Source organism: Coenobita brevimanus, chromosome 54, assembly GCF_032717465.1.
Source record: "Coenobita brevimanus isolate Jiangsu-jjx chromosome 54, ASM3271746v2, whole genome shotgun sequence".
NCBI classification, from domain to species: Eukaryota; Metazoa; Arthropoda; class Malacostraca; order Decapoda; family Coenobitidae; genus Coenobita; species Coenobita brevimanus.
Window position 1 is genome coordinate 27,484,596 of NC_137007.1, and position 21,054 is coordinate 27,505,649.

Below are 21,054 nucleotides of genomic sequence, written 5' to 3' on the forward strand. Positions count from 1 at the left end.
GCACCCTTGGACGCCTGCCAGTGATACTCTCGGGCTCTGACAGTGAATAAACAGCAAGAACTTCTCCACTAGACCACACGGGAATTTTGAGTGTTGTGCAGTGAAAAAAACGGTGTGTTGTGTTAAGGTTTTCAGAGTTGGGAGAAAAGACTAAGTAGAAAAGAAATTTAACGTAACTAACCTTCTTTGTTTTGGCTTTGGAAACTTAAAAAACTTGGGAAAAGTTAATGTGCAACACTTAAATTTAATGGAACATTATTTGGACTAAAGTGAACACTGTGAAAAGAACGGACTTCTGTGTGTTAGTGACTAAGTTCAGTGCAAGACTTCAGGAAGAGTGTAGTGCAAGTGCTTCAGGAAATCGTTCTTACTGTCAGAGTCCGAGAGGAGGCGGTTATTCATCGAGGTGGCCAGGGACTTGCTGTAAGTAGCCAAAATGTTTCATGTTGTACTATTTTCCATACTATATTTACCAGAATGTTTCATATTGTATTTTTTCCCATACTATACTTACCAGAAAGTGTCATACTGTACTTCTTTCCATACTAAACTTACCTCATGCATGTGCAGTAGGAATGGGTTTTTCAGAGTTCGGTTAGGTTCGGTTAGGTTAGGTTCGGTTAGAGTCCATAAGTACCAGAATGTTTATTAATGTATGAACATACTTCTAAACCCACATTTTATGTGTCTATTGCATTTATTTCAGTCATTTATGTGCCTTATTGGTGTGATTTGGGTGTTAAATAGGTGCTATGCATGTCCGGAGGGAGTTGTATAGGTGTTTCTCTGTGTTAGGGTCCGTAAGTACAAGTCCATAAGCTGGGGCCCAATATCCGGACAAAACCAATATCCGAACCTACCGATGGCTCTATTGATCCGGATATTGGAGTGATTACTGTATTTACAATTCCACTTGCACTGTTTTACTCAATAGAAAGATTGTAGTCACTCTTTTATCAATTGTCAGCCCTTTACCTCTTTCCACACGAGGTTTAGTAGGGGGTAAAGGTCACAGAGCCATTTGCATGGGGGTGAAAAAAGGCCTTGAAGTCAGCAAGATGAAACATACGTCCTCTCACTTCGGAAGATGAGAGTACACTGATAACGCAGGGGCCAGGCCAGCTAGCCTAGAGGCCTGCTTTAGGGGTTATTCAGAGTTACCAATATTACTTCTTGAAACAGCTAAGTCTAGCACTGATATGATTGGCAGGAAATCTAGACAATACATTATAAATTTGGTAGTTCCAGGTGAATGTAAATATCATTTAGGCTTCTCCCTTCCCTCCTTACATGTATATTTATTACGAAAATAGATTAGAGGCCTACTTAGGAGATATATAATCAGAGCTACCAATGTTAAATCTTGAAACAGCTTTGTGTAGCACTGATATGATTGGCAGGAAATCTAGACAATACATTATAAATTAGGTAGTTCCAGATGAATGTAAATATCACTTAGGCTTCTCCCTTCTCTCCTTACATGTATATTTATTATGAAAATAGATTATACGGCATATTTCAAGGGGAAAAAAACAGCGAAAATTAGCGAACGAGTGCACGTGAGGTGTTGTCACGTGATAATTAGCCAATTCCAGGTGTATGGCACTCTCACTTACCTGATTTCTTTCTTGTATATATTATTTGGTATAAGAATACGACATAGGGCTTATTTCAATGGATGAAATCAGTGAAAAATTCCAGGGAAGATTTACTTAGCGTAGCATGGCCGGGCAGGCGAGAGGATAGGGTAATGGAGGGGGGGTAGGGAGGGGAGTCAAGAATGGGGAGAAATGGCTAAATTGTCAACAATGGATGGGAGTACAGATGAGATTAGGAGTGCTGACTAGTGTTGGACATTGTCAGTACTGATAGATGATACAAGCCCCCACTTGAAAGCCCGGGTGAATTCAAAATAACACAGAATCACAAAAGCGACGCCCCGCGGTATGATCCCTTGCTCCCAGGCGTCACGAAAGTGACGCCACGCGGTTAAGGGGTTAAACTTATTTTTTCTTTTCCTCTTAATAATGAAAAATCATTTAGTCTAACCTGGTACAGAGCTTGACTCATTCAAAGATACTAATTTAGGTAATGCCACTGGCCGTGTTGGTCTGGTACGGAGCGCCGATGACGGACGTCTACCTCCGATGACTCCCTGTGTGTGTGTGTGTGTGTGTGTGTGTGTGTGTGTGTGTGTGTATTTACCTATTTGTAGTATACGGGAATTGAGCAATGCTCGTGTTGTCTTGTCTCCATATCCACATTTATCAAGTCTACCTTTACACACATGAATGTTTTCCTCATGCACCACCTTTTTGTCTGAGTCGTTCCACATACTGTACATATGTATTTACCTAATATACCTAATTGTGATATACACGGAATGTGCTATGCTCGTGAGTTTCTGTCGCTGTTTCTCAATAAGTCAAATTTAGCTTTAAACTCGTTTAAGTTTTTAGACTGGACTATCTCTTTGTCCAGGTTATTCCATAAGTCTATACTTCTGTAAGGAAAGCTATATTTCTTGATATCCTTCAAGCAGCTTGACTTTTTCAATTTCATTCTGTGTCCTCTTGTTGCTCTCTTATCCCATAAAAACAGATCTTCTTTGTTAATTTTATCTACTCCCACCATGGTCCTGAACACTGCAATCATGTCTCCCCTCTTTCTCCTTTCCTCTAAGGAAGGCAAATCCAGCTTTTCCAGCCTCTCCCTGCATGACAAGTCTGCCAGACTGAGGACCATCTTGGTTGCTGTTCTTTGTATTCTCTCAATCTTGTTTATATCTTTCTTTTTGTGTGGGGACCACATTACCGCTGCATATTCTAACCTGGGACGGATCATGGCTACTATCAGTTTTTTCATAAGCTCCTCATCCATATAATGAAATGCTATTCTTATGTTAGCCAAGAGTTTATAAGCCTCTCCAACTATCTTGTTAATGTGCTTTTCTGGTGACAAACTATCTTGGATCAGCACTCCCAAATCTTTCTCTTCTCTTATTTTTGTGATTAATTCATTACCCAACAAATAATTCAGTGATGGCCTCCTGGTACTTTTACCCATTTCCAATATTTTACATTTCTTTACATTAAATTTCATTTCCCACATCCGGCTCCAATCATGTATCCTATCCAGATCCTCCTGCAGCATTTTACAATCCTCCTCGACCTCTACCTTCCTCAAGATCTTTACATCAGCAAACAACAGACTTGCATAACTGTTCACTCCATCTACCATATCATTTACATAAATCAGGAACATTACTGGCACCAACACCGAGCCTTGAGGGACTCCACTTGTTACTTCCCTCAATCCAGACATCCTATCCTTTATTACTGTCCTCATTTGTCTGTCTCTCAAAAAGTCTCTCATCCATTCCAGAAGTTTCCCCTTCAGTCTTCCTATATATTCTAGTTTCCACATTAGTCTCTTATGAGGCACCTTGTCAAAGGCCTTCTCTAAGTCTAAGTACACACAATCCACCCAACCATCTCTCTCCTGTACCACGTCAATCGCTCTTGAGTAAAAGCTCAACAAGTTAGAAACACATGACCTTCCACTTCTGAATCCAAACTGACATTCAGCCAAAATATTCATCTCTTCTAGATATTTTATCCATCTGTCTTTCAGGATTCTCTCGCACAATTTTGCGACCATGCTGGTTAGACACACTGGTCTATAATTTAGGGTTCTTCCCTGTTACCTCCCTTATAAATTGGTACCACATTTGCCCTCTTCCATTCTTGTGGCACTTTCCCCTCTTCCAGAGAACACATGATTAAACAGTGAATTTTATCCGCTTCTCTGCATTCCTTCAGTACCCAATTAGAAATTTCATCAGGTCCTGGGGCTTTCCTTACATCTTGAGTTTCCAGTAATTTATACTCTTCCTGTACCTCCACTTTTATAACTTTTATCACCGGTACATTTCTAATCACTCCCTCCCCTTCCACAAACTCTTTTTCATTAGTGAAAACCGATTGGAAACATTTGTTCATTATTTCAGCTTGCAATGCTGCATATTTATAGACCTCTCCTTTTACTTTCAGTTTGGTGATTCCTTCCTTTTGTTTCAGTTTGCCATTAACAAATCTATAAAATAGTTTGGGTTCATCCTTGCATTTGTCTATTAAACCTTTTTCAAAATTCCTTTCTTCTTCTCTAAGTATTCTTGTGTATTCATTTCTAATTCTTTTATATTCTTCCTTTGTTGCGTTGTTACCTCTCTTTCTCCAATTGTTCCATGCCTTATCTCTCTCTTTTTTTGCTATCATACACCTTCTATTAAACCACTCCTTTTTCGTTTTCTTTCCCTCTTACTCTTGGTACAAATTTTTCCACTCCCAAATTATAGAGGTCTAGAAAAATATCCCACTTCCTCTGTGTCTCTCTTGTTTCTCTGAATTTTCTCCAATCCGCATTTTCAAAAAAGTTTCTCAATCCTGTAAAATTTGCTTTCCCAAAGTTGTATTTTCCCTGTCTATGAAGCTCGTCTCTTGGTTCGACGTTCCCTATTATCATCTGGAACTCAATGACCACATGATCACTTTTTCCTATAGGACAGAAATATTTGAATGATTCTATTACATTGGGTTCTTTGGTAAACAGTAAATCTAACCTTGCTGGTGTGTCCTCACCTCGAAACCGTGTCTCTTCTTTGACCCATGGCGTCATCACATTATTCATTATTAAATTTAATAACATAGTGCCCCACGAATCCTCGCCGCCTCCTGAGTACCATTCCTCCCAGTTCACCTCCTTACAGTTAAAGTCACCCACCAAAATTATATTATTGCTTTTCTGAATTATTTTTTGTAAATAGCTAGCCATATCTGACAACATCTCATGGTATTCGTCATCATTCCATGCTCTCGTCTTAGGGGGAACATACACTACTGCCATATCTCCCTTAACATTCTCTCCATTTTCTAATTTCATATATATCACTTCAGCCTTGCCTTCGCCCATTTCCACGGTATCTACATTTATGTTGTTCATCACTGCTATCATCACTCCTCCCGTTTTTTCTTTTCTGTCTTTTCTCCACAGTTTGTATTTACCATCTCCAAAATGAACATCAATATCTTCTCGTAATTTGGTCTCTACAAAGCACATGACATCAGGTTCATGTTCTCTCAAGAAATCGTTAATTTCAAGCCTTGCCGATATTAAACCATAAACATTAGTATATATCACCTTCAAATTATTTTTGATGTTTTTTAAACCCTCTTCTCTCCTACTCTCCGTCAGTACCACTTCCTCAACTTCTGATCTTTCACAGCCATCCCCCTTAGTTTTCTTCGCTTCTATTTCCTTAACCCGCGCCGTCCCGAGGACGTACTTCAACGTCCTGCAATTGCAAGGTTCATAATTTCCACAATTTTCAAAATTCGCGGGAGATTTTCGTTTCGCCCGGGTACCCAAGCCTCCCCTACCTGCCGCCAGGCAGGCAGCGTCCTAGACCCCGTGTGACCCGCGCTCGCCCTTGTCTCGGTCACTCACCTGCCAGCAGTGACCCAGGTCAGACATGGCGCGGAAAGGTCTCTCAGACGAGGAAATCGCATCCGTCCTGGAAGCCTTCACTGGAGACAGTGATTCTCCACTCGATGATGATGTGGTGGATCGCGATTACGTCCAGCCAGAGGAAGAAATAAGTAGCAGTGATGAGGAGGTCCCTTCGCCCCGAAAAATGCGGTATGTGACATACCGTAAGGCAAGGGAAGGCCAGCCTGCTCCCCAACCACGTGCACAGCTATCTCTCCATCAAGATTCTGATCAGGACGAGGATGAGGACGATGAGGATGACGGAGGCCTAGGACGTGATATCACCGCGTGGTTAGGAAATGAGAAAATATCACCACGTGGATCAGAAGGTGGGGCGAGACGACACCTAAGGTATGGTCAAAGTACTTTGTCTGGGGAAGTGGCAAGTGGTGTGGTGGGATTGCTGGGAGAAAGGGAAAGTGTTGTGGCGGCAGCGCGGGGTGAAAGTGAGAGTGGTGTGGGGGTAGTGCGGGGTGAAGGGGCCAGTGGTGTGAGGGAGGCAGCACGAGCACGTGGTGCTCGTAGGCCTAGGGGAGAGGAGGTTGAGTCACTCCCCAGCACTTCTTTCGCCCATGAATATTCACAAACTTCCTCCCCACAGCCCCAGGATGTGGGGAAAGGAAAGAAAGGGAAGGGAAAAGGTAAAGGAAAAGGGAGAGGGAAGAGAAGTGCGAGTAATGAGAGGCGCCGCTCTCCACCTCCCCAACCTCCCCCACCATCCTCACCTCCCCACCCTGACGAAGGGGACGATGGTGACGTGGCTGGAGACGGTGGTGTCACATGGAACTGGGAGGATGGGAGTAATTTTACTCCCATCATTCACCCTTTCACTGAGGAGTGGCGGTCAGGTTGCACGGCTCCAGGTGTAAATGCTGGGTCGTCACGGTTAGATTTTTTTAACTTGTTCTTTGGTGAGGCATTTGTTGGGTGCATAGTAGAACAAACAAATATTTTTTCACAATCCCAGCGCCTTGAAAGTGAACGCTTAGGAACCACAAGCAAGCATGCAGAACAGTATGACTATCCCGTGACTATTTCAGAGATGTTCCTATTTTTTGCCCTGGTAATCTTGATGGGTGTGGTGAGGAAAAATCAAATTCCTGCCTACTGGACAACGGACCCAATCATCCTCACACCTTTCTTTGGAAAGGTAATGGGTCGTAACAGATTTCAGTTTATTCTCGGCCGCCTCCACTTTTTTGATGCAGATGATCCAGCCAATGCAAATAACACCGATAAAATGAGGAGAATTAGGCTGGTATCTGATCATTTACGGGAAATGTTCCGCTCCTCATTTTATCCCTACAGAGACCTCGTCATAGACGAGAGTCTTGTGTTGTGGAGAGGCAATATTTCCTTTAGGCAGTACATACCCAGCAAGAGACACCGTTTCGGATTCAAGATCTTTGTTATGTGTGACTGTAAGACTGGTTATGTGCAAGACATAGTCTTGTACACGGGCGCACAGACAGATATTATAGAAGATCGGAGTATAGGACTCTCTGGGGCCGTGGTGAAGACAATGATAGAAGAGTACCTTCATCGTGGTCATGTGTTGTACCTGGACAACTGGTACACTAGCCCTCTTCTCGCTAGGTTCCTCCACCAACACGACACCGGAGTCTGTGGTACAGTCAAGAGAAACCGTCGCCATATGGTCAAGATAGGGAGGAAACTTGACAAGAATGAGGTGGTTTTCTTCCAGGCCAATAACATCCTTGCAACCCTGTGGAACCACAACAGGGAAGTTTGCCTCCTATCAACTGTTCACAGCCCCCTGATGCACCGCACAGACTCCGTGGATCACCGTAGCGAGAGGAGGAGCAACGTATGGAAACCAGAGTCTGTACTTGCCTATAATCTGAACATGAGGCAAGTTGATCAGTCAGACTCGATGATTTCAAGTGTTGCCTGTGCCAGGACCATGATGAAGTGGTACAAGAAACTCTTTTTCCACTTGCTCGACATCACGGTCCTGAACGCCCACTACCTGCATGCAATGACCACCGGAGTATCCGAGACCTTTGAGGGGTTTGTGAGGGAGCTGGCACGTGAAATAATCGCCAAGCATGCCCAGGACAGACCCCCACACCGCCCCCGCGCCCCCCGTGCTGCTCAGACTCCCCTATGTCTTGCAGGCCGCCACTACCCCAGCGCAATCCCTTCCGAACCAAACCGTCGTAAACCCCAGCGTCGCTGCCATGTATGTAAGCACTCGACAGTCAGACCATCCATGCAGAGAAAAGACACAAGATACGAGTGTGTCGAGTGCAATGTTGCGTTGTGCCTTCAGCCTTGTTTCAAGGAATATCATAATTTCCTACACTTCTGAAACTGTGTGGGAAGGCGAAATGACGCTCATGATAATGGTAAGGCCAGTCAGTAGGTGCTAAGTCAAATATAAAGTTGAAACGGGTGTTATTTTTTCAGAAAAGTAATGTATAAGATGAGAATTAGTGTAAGTTGAAAGAATTGTTATCAAAACTACACCCACTGTGTAAATCTGGTCAGTAAATATGTGATAGCAAGGAAATAAAGTGGAAACGGGTGTAATGTTAGCATGAATAAAATGTATAAGTTGAACATTACTGTAAGTTGTCATAATTGATGTCACGAGTACACCCACATTCTGGTCAGTAAGTATGTGATAGGAATTATATACAGTGGAAGATGTTGTAATGTTAGTAGTAAGGTATTTTATAAGTTGATTACTAGTGTAAGATGAAACAAATGATATCGCGATAACACTCCCTGTGTAAGTACGCGCAAATATGACGCTAAGTTCCATCGTACGTTCAGAAATGATGTGATATCAATTATATCAAGTGTTTACATGTGCAATGTTAGTGTAGAATTATTATATAAGTACAAAAATAGGTTGTAAGTTGAATTAGTTGTCATAGCGACTTCACCGTGTGTGTTATTATGCGCTATTATTACGCTATATATTTACGTAAGGCCTGAAATAATCTCAAAACAGTTCTTTAAAGTTGAAAAGTGTATAATAATATTAGAAAAGTATTATGTAAGTAGAAAAAGCACAATACGAGTTGAAACAACAGTCACAGCGAGTTCACTCACTACATAAATAAGCGCTAACATTACGCTAAAAGTTATCAAAAGGCCTGTGAATAGGTAAAAACAGTTCAATAAAATGTAAAATGGTATAATGTTATTGTAGAAGTATTATGTAAGTAAAAAAAATTATATGTATCATGATTTTAGAATGTTAGCGATTCATCGTGACCAAGTTGGCCGATTTTGCTCGTTTCGCACAATGGTACAATGCTTATTTCTGCTCTATTTTTGTATAAAATCCAATATACTCTTTTATCACATGTTTTTATGTTTGTAATAAATTCATTTCTACTTACTTTCATTGGTTTCCCAAACTTATAATACCATAGAAAACGTTTGAGGCTCACACCGCCTAGGGAGAACACGGGGCCAGGTGGGACCAAGGCATACCTGGTTAAGCTAATTAGGGACCCCGGGGACCACTTTCTTTGCCACCGGCCATTGTTTCTGACCAAAAGCGAAAGTTTAAAAAAAAAAAAAAAAAAAAAAAGGGTCGAAAAATGCCCGGGATTGGGGGGTACCAGTGGTCGAAAAGTGGCCGGGACGGGGCGGGTTAAATACCACTTCCTTACTTTCATATCCATTACTCTCCAAAAAAAGGTATTACATTCTTCCTCTATCCTATCATTTTTTTCCTTTACTTGTTCCTTCAATAATTTTAAAACTTCTCTTTCTTCTTCATTCAAATCTTTTCTTATTATAATATTTTTCATCCCTGCCTCTTTGCTTAATTTCCAGGTCACTTTAAGTATATCATCTACTACACTTTCTGCTGACAACTTGACTCTCATTGGTCTCGTTTCCCCTTTCTTATAAGGCCCTATTCTCCTTACTTCTTCAATTTCTTTTACCCACTTGTCTCCTTCGGGATCAATCTTGCCTAATATTCCTCTTACCAGGCTAGTGTCTTTCTCGAGTTTCACGGATCTAACCTTCTCTTCCTCCTCCCTGTTTCCAAATATTACCACGCATCTGTTCCTTTCTACAGTTTCTCTCACTATTTTCTCTTTTTTCTTCAGTATTTTCACTACATTTTCTTCCAATTTTATCTTGTTCATTTCCCTTTCTTCCTGGATGATTTCTCTTAAGCTGACCACTTCTTTCTGTTCTTCTTCTAGTGTGCCCACTTTGCCTTATGCTCTTCCTATACACTGCTCACCTTCTACGTTTTATTAGTACTCTCTTCTAGTTTTCTCCTCAATTCAATATTTCACGCTTCAAATTTCTGATCTCTTCATTCGCCGTCTCATTAGACTGGATCAGACTCTGTATTGTAATCTCCGTATTTTCAGACACATCTTTTAACGCTAGATTCTCCACCTTCTTTTCAAGTTCACTAATCCTCATAATCAATGTTTTAACCAGATCCATGACATTAGTATTTCTATCAAAACCAAGAAATTCGAGTCCCTCAGTGTTTACATTTTCGGCCATGATTGAGGTTGGTTACAACTTACAGTACCAAAACAGCTGTTACCGAAAATACTACAAACATTCATGTATACTCTTGTCAATAAATCTTCACATTTTTGGTTGTCTTTATTAACTTATAGTATTTTAAACTGAAAACGAGACCATAGGAGACAGGACAAACATAATTCCTGGAAACTACTTAAGGTTTGCAGCGGTGGCTGAGCCTTGGCCTGGGAGCAGTCAAGAGACGTCCGTTCGCTGTGGTTGCGTGTGTGTGAATGAGTGAGTGAGTGAGGGTGAGTGAGTGGGTACGACTAGGGGGTGGGTAGTTGGGTTGTTTGGCCTTCTTGTCTCCTTCCCATTCCCCCCACACTCCCCCACCCCCACTTGTCTCCCTCCCCCACCTCTGCTTGTCTTCCTCCCCATCCCTCCACCCTACCCCACCCCCAGTTGGCACACTGCCAGTTGCCTGTCTGTCCCCCTGCCCATCACTCTGCTGTCTCCATGCTGTCCTCCTGCCCTCCCCCCACCCTCCCCTACCCCCACTTGTCTCCCTCCAGTCCTCCCACCCCACACCCCTGCTTGTTTCCCTCCCCATCCCCCCACCGACCCCCACCAATGCTTGGCACACTGTAAGCTGCCCTGCCTCTCAGTTGCCCAGAAGCATCTGACACTGCACATCCCACCCACATTGCCTTCTTGCATGTGATGTTTGCTGTCTCATTTTCTGGTAATAGCATTGTTTATGAGGATAATAACATTACCTATGATGTTTCTGTGTCAGTTTCTGTTGACTGAGTATGGTACAGTACAGTAGTGCACCAACTTTCGCTACAGCAGGATTTGCGGAATCCACTTTCACGGCATGCACCAAATATTCCCTAACTTCCACTTTCGCTTGAAAAAAATCGATTTTCGCGCACAAATTTTGGGTTTGGGACAATATTTTGAACTTTGAATTTCCTGCACCGCCCGACCGCAACCCACCGCCATCTTGAATGACGTCATGTCAACACTCTGTCCACCCATTCCCGCCATTGTGTACGAGCGTGCTAGCTCCAGTGCCATAGAGGAGCTTAACCTGGATGAAGATTTCGATGGATTTGTTCAAGAGAACCTAGCACAAAGGGAAATTCACCACAGAGTGGAAGTGTTGCATCAAGTTGCATCTGAGAAGGCAGAGAGAGAGAGTGGTAGCGAGGCAGCAAGAGGTGGCGCCAATACGTCTGGCGTGGCTAAATAAGCCCGCCACGCGCCTCGGATACTTACACCCAACATCCATTAAACATCTCAACCTGGTCTCTGTGGTATGTTTCTCCTCATATAATGTGTACTGTACAGTTTTTATTGTTTGTATCTCACAATGCAATGTACAATAGTGATCTGATGTACTGTATTGCAAGTGAAAATGAAAATCTGATGTTACTTTAGGATAACCGGGAACCAATTAGCCTTTTTGCCATAAAGACAATGCCCCAACTTTCGCTAATTCCACTTTCGCGCATTATTTTTGGACCCAATTAGGCACGAAAATTGGTGCCCCACTGTATATGAGAGGTTGGGTTTGGGTAAGGAATGCATCTCTGGCTTTTATTCAGTATTTTATGGGGAAAATTGCTTTGATATCTGACATACTTGCTGATCGAACACTCCCACTGGTTCGCACCACTGCCGGATATCAGGGTATGGGTGTACGCAAGTTTTGATGATGAAAAATGTAACCCCTCCAAGATCCGACGTAATAGAGCCCAAGCATCATCCAGGACTTGGTCTTGTTCGGGACTTGGGCAAAATGTCCCTTGACAGGTACTTACTGACCCCCAACCCAACCTAACTTTGAAAGCCATCTAAATACAGTGGATTCTCGAATTTCGATGGGCATGGGTACCTAAAAATCACCATGAAATTCAAATAATAGAAATTTAAACTGAACTTCTTATGGGAAAAATTAGTTTGGGTCCGGGGCCTCCGAACCTAACTACGTAAAATCATGATTTTTTGCCCACACCCCCTGTAAACTTTATGAACTATAATTGTGGTTAAGTAACTGTAATTCTGCAAAGTACTGCCATACCGTCAGCAAGTGTATACTTGGTGTATTTCTGCCCTTTCCTGTATTGCCATTTCTCCTTTGCCTGCGAAGATTTACAGGTGCCAGGCTGCTCTAGTTCATTACCCCTGCTACCCGAAGAACCACTCTTGCTTGCCATCTTGAAACAGGTAACTTGCGACGAAAATACAAAAAAAAATACATACAACTAAATTGCAGTAAAATGCATTTCCACACGTGGAAGGCACAGGCTGAAAGTGCCGCACTTGGCTGTAGAGGGCTGGCTGCTGGCATGACAGTCGCAAGATGGCCGCCGACAACAGAACATCACCTTGCACATGGCTTGTTGTTGGTGCCTACTCCTATCCAGCTCTTGTCCTTAAACAACATGACTTTTTTTTTTTTCTGTCTCTGTTGTTCAATTCTATGTTGCTCCTTATATTCATAATTACTGTACTTCACTTCGTTTGAGTATTCTGCCTACTGTATTTGCTACCACCTGTAATTCATTTTGTTTTAGTATTTCTATTATTGATTCATTTCCTTTAATTTCTCTTGTTATACCTTCGAGTTATTAAAGTATTGATTAATTAATAATAAGTATATTTAGAGACGTTGGGTCTGGTTAGTACTTGGATGGGTGACCGCCTGGGAACACCAGATGCTGTTGGCATCCCTAGGTGTCAAGTGGGGTTGGTGGAGGATTAGTGCCCCTCCCTGTAAAACAATTAACTCTAAGCCATTGGCCACCCCGTCTGGGATACATGGCGTCTGGCAATGATGATGATGATATTTAGAGAATGACGGGGAATCGTCCAGGGTGCGAATTGTCCTGACGGGGAAATCGTCCATGTTTTGATGGGAAATTATCTGATGGCGAATTGACTTGACAGTGAATTGTCTCGGAACCATATCATCGTGTGCTTCACATAATGAATAAATGATGTTCATTTTCGTTCTCTTCTTGACACAAGTCTCATACGATATTAGGTTAGGCTCATACTTTTTCTTATAATTTTCCTTCACTTCTAGCATTTTGGTTCGCATAAAAAATACTGTATTATCTTTGCTTGTTTTGGTTGGAGTCTGGCCCTGAGAGCACATGTCACATATGATGTTACGTTAGGCTCATACTTTTTCTTATAATTTTCCTTCGCTTCTAGCATTTTGGTTCGCATCAAAAATATCATCTTTGCTTGTTTTGGTTGAAGTCTAGCCCTGACAGCATCGAAATGTACGACTTTGCATCGAAAAGTGAGGTAGGCAGACCACTCCAAAATGCACTGAAATTTGATTAATTGAATTCTAAACTGTCGAAATTCGAGAATCCACTGTAAGTCCCTACCGGACATGCACAGCACCTATTTGAGACCCTATTCACACAAATAAGGGATAGAAACCATACAATAAATGAAAAGGAACCAGAGAATGAGAAATTAGAAGTGAGTTAGGTAAATATTTAACAGTGTACAGGGTACTTACAACACGTCCGTGGCCATCGCAAAGATTAACCCGCCTATTCTATGGCTGTGACAGTGGTGACGGTGCACTTGAAGCACATACAGTAATCCAGCATTGCACTGCACTTAGTCCTTTCCATTGTGCATTATAATTTTTTTTAGCATTGCACATACTTTCCTTACTTCCGCCACACCAGTCGTAACATGCCAGTGTTGCACTCTGCACTTAATCCTTTGCACATTGATTTCTAATTTCTTTACACTGCACAACACTGTAAATTCCCATGTGGTCTAGTGGTGAGTTATTGCTGTTTATTCACTGTCAGAGCCACAGAGTAAGTGTGGCAGGTGGCCCATGGGTAAGTCACTGGGACATGGTGGTTGGTTACCTACTGCAGATGACTCTGCAGATATCCGTTAACTTACATCCAGTGGACTCCACCATGGATGATGTGCTGGGCTGTGGTTTGGAGGTAGAAGGCGGTTCTTCGTGAGGCAGTGGTGTGAAGCCAGGGCTGGGCACAGCAGGGGTCATGGGCCTGAAAAAACTGTCAATGGTTCATTGACATATGGAATGGTGATTCTGGTGAGTGATGATGCACTGCCTAAAAGCGCATACTTCCTCCACAAGTCCCAAGGGCCCCATCTCCCTGTCGTAGTCCGGGTGTTCCAGGTAGTCAAGAACAAACTCGACGTGCTCCTGCAGTGCGTTCAGCTTAGGGATGGCTGGAGTGGTGGCATGCTGAGAGGAGTCCACATCATTGTTGCTGTCCTCGCCGGAATCTTCAAGCTGGGAACTTGTACCAGCAACAGAAGATGCGATGTTGATATCAGACATGATCTGATACCCAGGATCACCCTCATCGCCATCCAACCTATCATGTACTTTGTCCACATCCACCTCATCGCCAGCTGCACGAAGCCATGCATGGAAGTCATCCACATCAAAACCTAGAAAGTCATGCACCACACTGGCTCTGAGAAGCAGACGAGATCAACCACTTTCCAGAGTCTTGACAGGGACTTCCCTCCATGCACTGGTCAAGCTGTAGATGGTTGACTTGATGTTGTAGAGACGAAGGTTTTCCAAAATCTGCTGGCCTCGCATGTCCCATCTCTCCCTGCACTCATTCTAGTCCTTGAGAACAACCATCACCTCGTCCAGGAACTTCCGACGGTACAGCCTCTTCATAGCCACGATAACTCCTTGGTCCACTGGTTGAATGAGAGCAGTCGTATTAGGTGGTAAGAACAAGTACCTAATATGGCCATTCTCAGCCACCAACTCCTTGTCAGTCGGATGAGCAGGTGTACTGTCTAGGAGAAGGAGAGCTTTTAGCTGGTTGCGTGGGATTCCCAGTGTCTTCGTCTGATAATGGACGACCTCCTTGCTGAAGTGCTGGTGAAACCAATCTCTGAAGATCATGGCTGTGAACCAAGCCTTCACAGAATGGTAGCAAACGACAGGAAGGACATCCATCAACCCAAGATGGCACTGAGGCTGCTTCACACAGTCAACAATTACGGGCTTGAGCTGGTGCATGCCATTAGCACCGGCACAACACAAAGCAGATACCTGCTGCTTGGAGAGCTTGCTTTGAAGTACACGCTTCTCCATCTCCTCTGCTAGGGTATTCATGGGCAGCATGCGATAGAATAGACCAGTTTCGTCATCACTGTAGACTTGAACGAGAGTGAGGCCCCCCTTTTGATCATGCCCTTCACCTTCTGCCAAAACTCTTCTACTCCCTCCTCAATGGCATCCAAAGCTTCGCCATGGGCCTTATGGTTGGTAAGGCCATGCCGAAGTTTGAAGGCAAATAGCCAACCCTTGGATGCCTTGAAGTCTGGAGAGTCATGGAGCCTTGCAAACTTCTCTGCAACAGCCTTCAGCTCCGTACCGTGCACCAGCACACCAGAAGCACGTTGCTGATGATACCAAAATCAACGTGGAGCAGTCGGCTTCTGCAAACCTGGGAGGGTACATTATCTTCCTCTGCAGGTAGTGTTTGGTATTTGATGTGAAGTCTGGTCTGTGCTGGGTGAGTTTGTCCTGGGATTTCTTGATGCTGAACAAGGTACAGCAGGCCGGATTGAACTCAACATAGGATGCAGGAGGTCAACCATCTCGCATCCACCTTGTCCAAGATCTCCCTCTTCTTCTCCAGAGTCAGAACTACCCGTTTCCTCTTCTCGGGTGGCAGGGCCATCATCACACATACAAGTAAGAGGCAGCAGAGGAAGAGCTTGGCCTGCAGCAGGTAGGGCACCACCACAAAAGCGAACACGTAGGCAGCCATGGTGACAAGCGTGCAGTCACGATGGTAGGCAGGTGGAAAGTGGGGAGGATGCACGGGCGCTCAAGCGGACGTCGCCGGAACTACGCGCCAAAACACGGCTGTTTGTCACCGCACAGCAAATTTAGAGCAGGGATGAACACATATCGGCTTTTTTTTTTTAGTCTGATGTTTTTTGGCCATTTTTGGTGTCCCACTTCATTTGGGACATTCATCCAGATGGCCTTTTGTCCAGATATCTTAGGGAATATCCGAGACTTGGACTATTGGACCCCAAGCCCAAAATGTTTGGGTCTCGGGTGTCCGTCTTAGAGGGGTTACAGTATTCAAATAAACAGCAGCACAAGAGCTATGGCAGCAAGAATTCTGGGTGGCAATCAAAGGAAATAAACTGCATAAAACAGCAACCCGAACAAGGCAGTAAATAGAATGTCACTGGATGACTGCTCTGAAAAGAACAAAAATGAAGTATGGGTTCACTGCACACTAACACATATTATTCAAGGACACTATCTATCTATCTATCTATAGCCCGACGCCCTAATCCCGCAAAGGGTGGCCGCAGACAAAACGCCTCCAGGTCACTCTGTCACCCACCATTTGACTCCCCTCCCCCCAACTCACCCCCCCTCCCTCATATACCTCTCAACTCCATCCCTCCACCTCATCCTCGGTCTACCCCTCCCTCTCCCTCCCTCCACCTCACCTACATACACCCTCTTAGTCAGTCTTTCATTCTCCATCCTCCCCACATGTCCAAACCACCTCAGTGTATTTCTCCTAATCTTTTCAACCACATCCACATCTACCCCACAACGTTCCTTCACTTCTTCATTCGTCAACCTGTCCCTCCACGTCACTCCACATGCTCCTCTCAAGTAACTCATTTCCACTGCTCTCACTCTTGACTTGTTCCCTTCTTGCAAGGTCCACGCCTCGCTTCCATACGTCAGGGTAGGGATCACAATACCATCATGCAGTGACTTCTTAACTTCCATACTCACCTCCCTATTTCTCATCACTGCTTTCAGTGTACCAACAACCTTTCTTCCCTGCTGTACCCTTTCATTTACTTCATCTCCCAAAGTTCCATCCTTACTCATCACACTACCCAAGTACTTGAATGCACTCACATTCTCCATATCCTCACCATCCAACCTCACTGCACACTCTGTGACTTCATTCCTCTCAAACACCATAACTTTACTTTTGTTTACATTAACTTTCAGCTTCCTCCTCCTACACACTGTCCCAAATTCATTCACCAAACCTTGCAACTCCCATTCATCTTCACTCAACAATACTGTATCATCAGCAAACAGCAACACCGGGAGCTTCCAAATCTCACCCTCATTCATTAGGGCCACCCCCACATCCACTGCCCTACCTTGAACCTCCTTTACAACCCCACACCTCCTTTACAAGGACACACTGACAGGAAATGAAGTATTGTAGTAAAAAGAAATGAGACCTTGGCTGATGTTTTTTCCAACGTTAATATAAATTTCAAAATCTGACAGAGTGATCAGGTAGGTACTGTATTTGGGCAGCTTACTGTATGCCTACTAGAGGAACCTAGCTAACCTAAACTCTACATATAGCCTGCAGCCTGACTTTTCAGAGGTGTGTGTGTGGGGGGGGGGGGCAATCATTTTCTGCTGAACCTGGACTTGCACAGCAGTCAGCTGGTCAAAGGTCTGTTGCATGCTTGCTATGGGGGTCTAGGTGTAAGCATAAGCAACACTGAGAAACAATAAAAAACTTCTGAACAATGGAAAGTGACTCTTTTTGCAGTTATATTAAAAAAACAGACCGGGAGAAAATGAAAGGTAGGCGGGAGGGTCATCTGACCCCCCCCCCTGGCTATGGGCCTGACACACATAATTTATTTCTTCTTCATCCATCCATCCATCATCCAATCCTACTTTTCCCCACGAGGAGCATAGGAGCCCAGGGCTAGGCAGTTGGTCCCGACATTTAAGATGAGAGTGAACACAATATCAAGAAATATTCCTTGGATGCCATAGCAAAAGGAAGAATGAGAAAAACTAATAAAGCACAAATCATCTGTCTCACCTTGCCCTCCGTTAACTCCTTATCCAATTTTCGGTAGTTGTTGTGCCACACCAACCAATGCAGTGGGTAGTTATCTGGGCCACTGTTCACCTTATCAGCACCCTTGCATAAGCCTCTTTCTTCATTACCACTGCATAGACCCTTTTCTTCATCACCCTCATGGATACCTTCACCATTTCCATTTTCTTGAATTATATCTTTGGCTTCAGGTCTCTTCTCTTGAGGTAGACTGTTCCCTTCCTTGAGATTTGAAGAGGATGCTGAACTAGGATTGTTAATATTTTCTATGCTGTCACAGTCATTCATCCTGCCTCCTCACACGTCACTAATCTGAAATTTAATTGAATCTAATAATAACTCCAATATTAAACAGTACATGTTCCATTAATGTACAAATTACAATAATTATCCCTGTGAAACAGTAATACCATTAGTGCGATGGGAAACTTACTGTCCGTAACTGGCTGAACTTAAAAAAAATAAATACATAAATATATAACTATGCAAACATTTGCAAATGCATTTCTGAATATCACACACTGCTGTACAAAGTACAGTACATGCTGATCAGGTTTTGTAATTTTGTAATCCAAAATTTTAAGACAAATGGGGATATTATTTACAAAACAAATGGAGATAATATTTACAAACAGGCAGTCATGTTGTGCTGAGCTTTTGATGTATTCTATGGTTTTATTTCCTTATATAGCTACATCATCTTTTCTTATTAACACTTCCATTGCAAGTCAACTTTAATTCCCTTATAATATCTGTTTTGCTTACACTGGAAATGGCATCCCATACAGAGACTGTCCTGCTGGTTCTTTCTAAAAATGCTTGATTGTGTTAGGTTAGATGGAAGTGACTGATAAAAACCTTGAGAATCACATAAAAAACAGCAAGAAAATCATCAATACTGGCCCTTTAAAAATACTATCATACTAGGTTCGATTAGATTAATATCTTTATTACTGGCAAATGAAAAATTTATGATGGGAAAGAGAATCATACCATATGAATCGCATGAAAGACCACCGGAAAAATGTTTCTTTCCCATGAAAGCCATGAATGCCTGAGAGTAATAATGTACCTCAATGGAATACTTAGCTGGATTAGCTGACAAACCAGGCATTTTTTGGGGGGACATGAAGGGCATACACCCTCCCCTATTTTTGGCAGACCAGTTATCACATATCCATTACAAAAAGAACATTGTTATTTACTAAAATATACGCAATAAATATCTTACTGCATCTTACAGAACTTGTCTATATTATATTATTTTATTCATATGCCTGAGGTAAAGAACGTGAATTTTATTTTGATATATTTGAATGCATTAATTAGTAATTCTGCTAAGTCATGCTCCCCACCTTTCCAAAGTGCTGGATCAAGTCCCGCAAACTGCATGTACGCCATATTGATAGTAGCCTCTGAACAAGGTATAGCTACCACAAGACAACAGTGGATGAATATGACCAGATATGGAATGGAGCAGTGTGTGGAAAGAAAGATGAGGAAAAGGAATGAACAACCAAGCTGCTGCAAAATCAAAAACATGTTTTCTCCTTTTTACTAAGGTGGAGAAACCATCCACAGTTACACTGAGTCTACCTATCTACTCCAAGACACCTTAATACCATGGGGGGGGTGAGAGCTTGAACAAATCACCTCCATGTTAGCCAACTTATCCCATCCTTCATTCTCAGGGTGTGGCTATATTTGCTCAAAACATGTGTTTGGAACATGTATTTGACTTTGCCGCAAACCTGGTCACACACATGTTCGAAGCACTAGTGTCACACACGTTAGTAATGTTGTCTGACTAATGCTGGTAGCACTGGTGGGGAAGAGGCATATAAAGCTGCCAACACGAATTGAACGATAATAAACTGTGTGGAGCACGTCAGATTGTATAATACACATCTATTGACTGTAAATTATCATTCATAATGACATATATCAACACCATTAGCGTAGTGGTTAGTGAGAGTGCCAAGATGTACATTAGCCTTCTCTTCATATTCACCGAAGCTGACGACATGAGCAGCACACACTTCTCACACTGCCTGAGAAACAGACTGCTTGGATACCTTGAACAGGTAACTGAGACTACAGTATGAATCACCCATTACCAGATACCACGGTCACTGCCAGGCAATCAGCAGCAGACAGTGCTGGTTTGCTGAGCCTTGTTTCCACATTGTTGATAGTAGCTCCAACATTGTTGTGCAGGTGTTCAAAGTCTGACCAAAACATTTTAGAATGATGCACAGTTCCCTGGTCGTGCTGGTAACAATTCAACATTGTCTCTAATCAAAGCATTAGTCAAATTCAAATTTTGCCTTTAGCCACAGGGATTTGGTCTAAGTGATGGACACACACGAAATCAATGATGATCCCTTCTCTGTTGTCCTTGCTGTCCACATAATAGAACTGTTGCTGCTGCTGCTGTAGCAAGTAACACGTCTTCCCTTGCCTTCATGGTGCTGAGTAGTGTCTCAGACAAGTGTGGACCACACCACCACTTCATCTCTGTTTCCAACATGTCAATGACTTTGCTCAAAGCAATGCCCGTAGCAGTGCCCCAGTCAGGTCTGCGGTATGTCGCTAACATGCATGAGGCATGTTTCCAACACATCTCAAGCAGTGTTTCGGAGCATTTTCTAGGTCAAGTGCAGCCGCACCCTCAGGGTGACTGCTCAAGCTCACACCTCCCTCATTTTACATTAGCTATTTTTCCATCCTGCCCCTCCACCACATCCTTGATCATCCCCCTCTCCCTCCCAACCTCATTCACATGCAACCCTCTAGTTAACCCGCCCCGTCCCGACCACTTTTCCACCACGGACTCCCCCCAATCCTGACCATTTTTGGAAAAAAATTTTTTTGGCTGAAACCTCCGCTTTTTGGTGAGAAACATCGAAAATTCATAGAGAAATCGCTCACCTGAGGTTTAAAATACTCGATACAGGTACCAGTACCTCCTTACCTTACTGTGTTTTCTATCAGGCTGGCTCCAAAGAAAACGAGTTCTATGGGAAGGTAACCATTCCACACTACTCATAAATGGTATTTATTTATTTATTTGGTACGAATGTATATGTAGTACGAGAGTATATTGGTTTTCACA

The 21,054-nt window shown here is 43.1% G+C and overlaps 1 protein-coding gene across 1 annotated transcript in view; it reads right to left on the bottom strand.

The window, feature by feature from the left end:
* The window catches only part of LOC145401061 (ankyrin repeat domain-containing protein 13D), a gene marked incomplete at its 5' end in the record, with an annotated part of 398,667 nt that extends 380,620 nt beyond the window's left edge, over positions 1–18,047 (bottom strand). The window contains one exon of the mRNA XM_080273433.1: positions 17,922–18,047. Coding sequence (XP_080129559.1) covers positions 17,922–18,047 — 126 coding nt within the window. The remainder of the gene's footprint in view (positions 1–17,921) is intronic.
* Between the last annotated feature and the right edge of the window lie 3,007 nt (positions 18,048–21,054).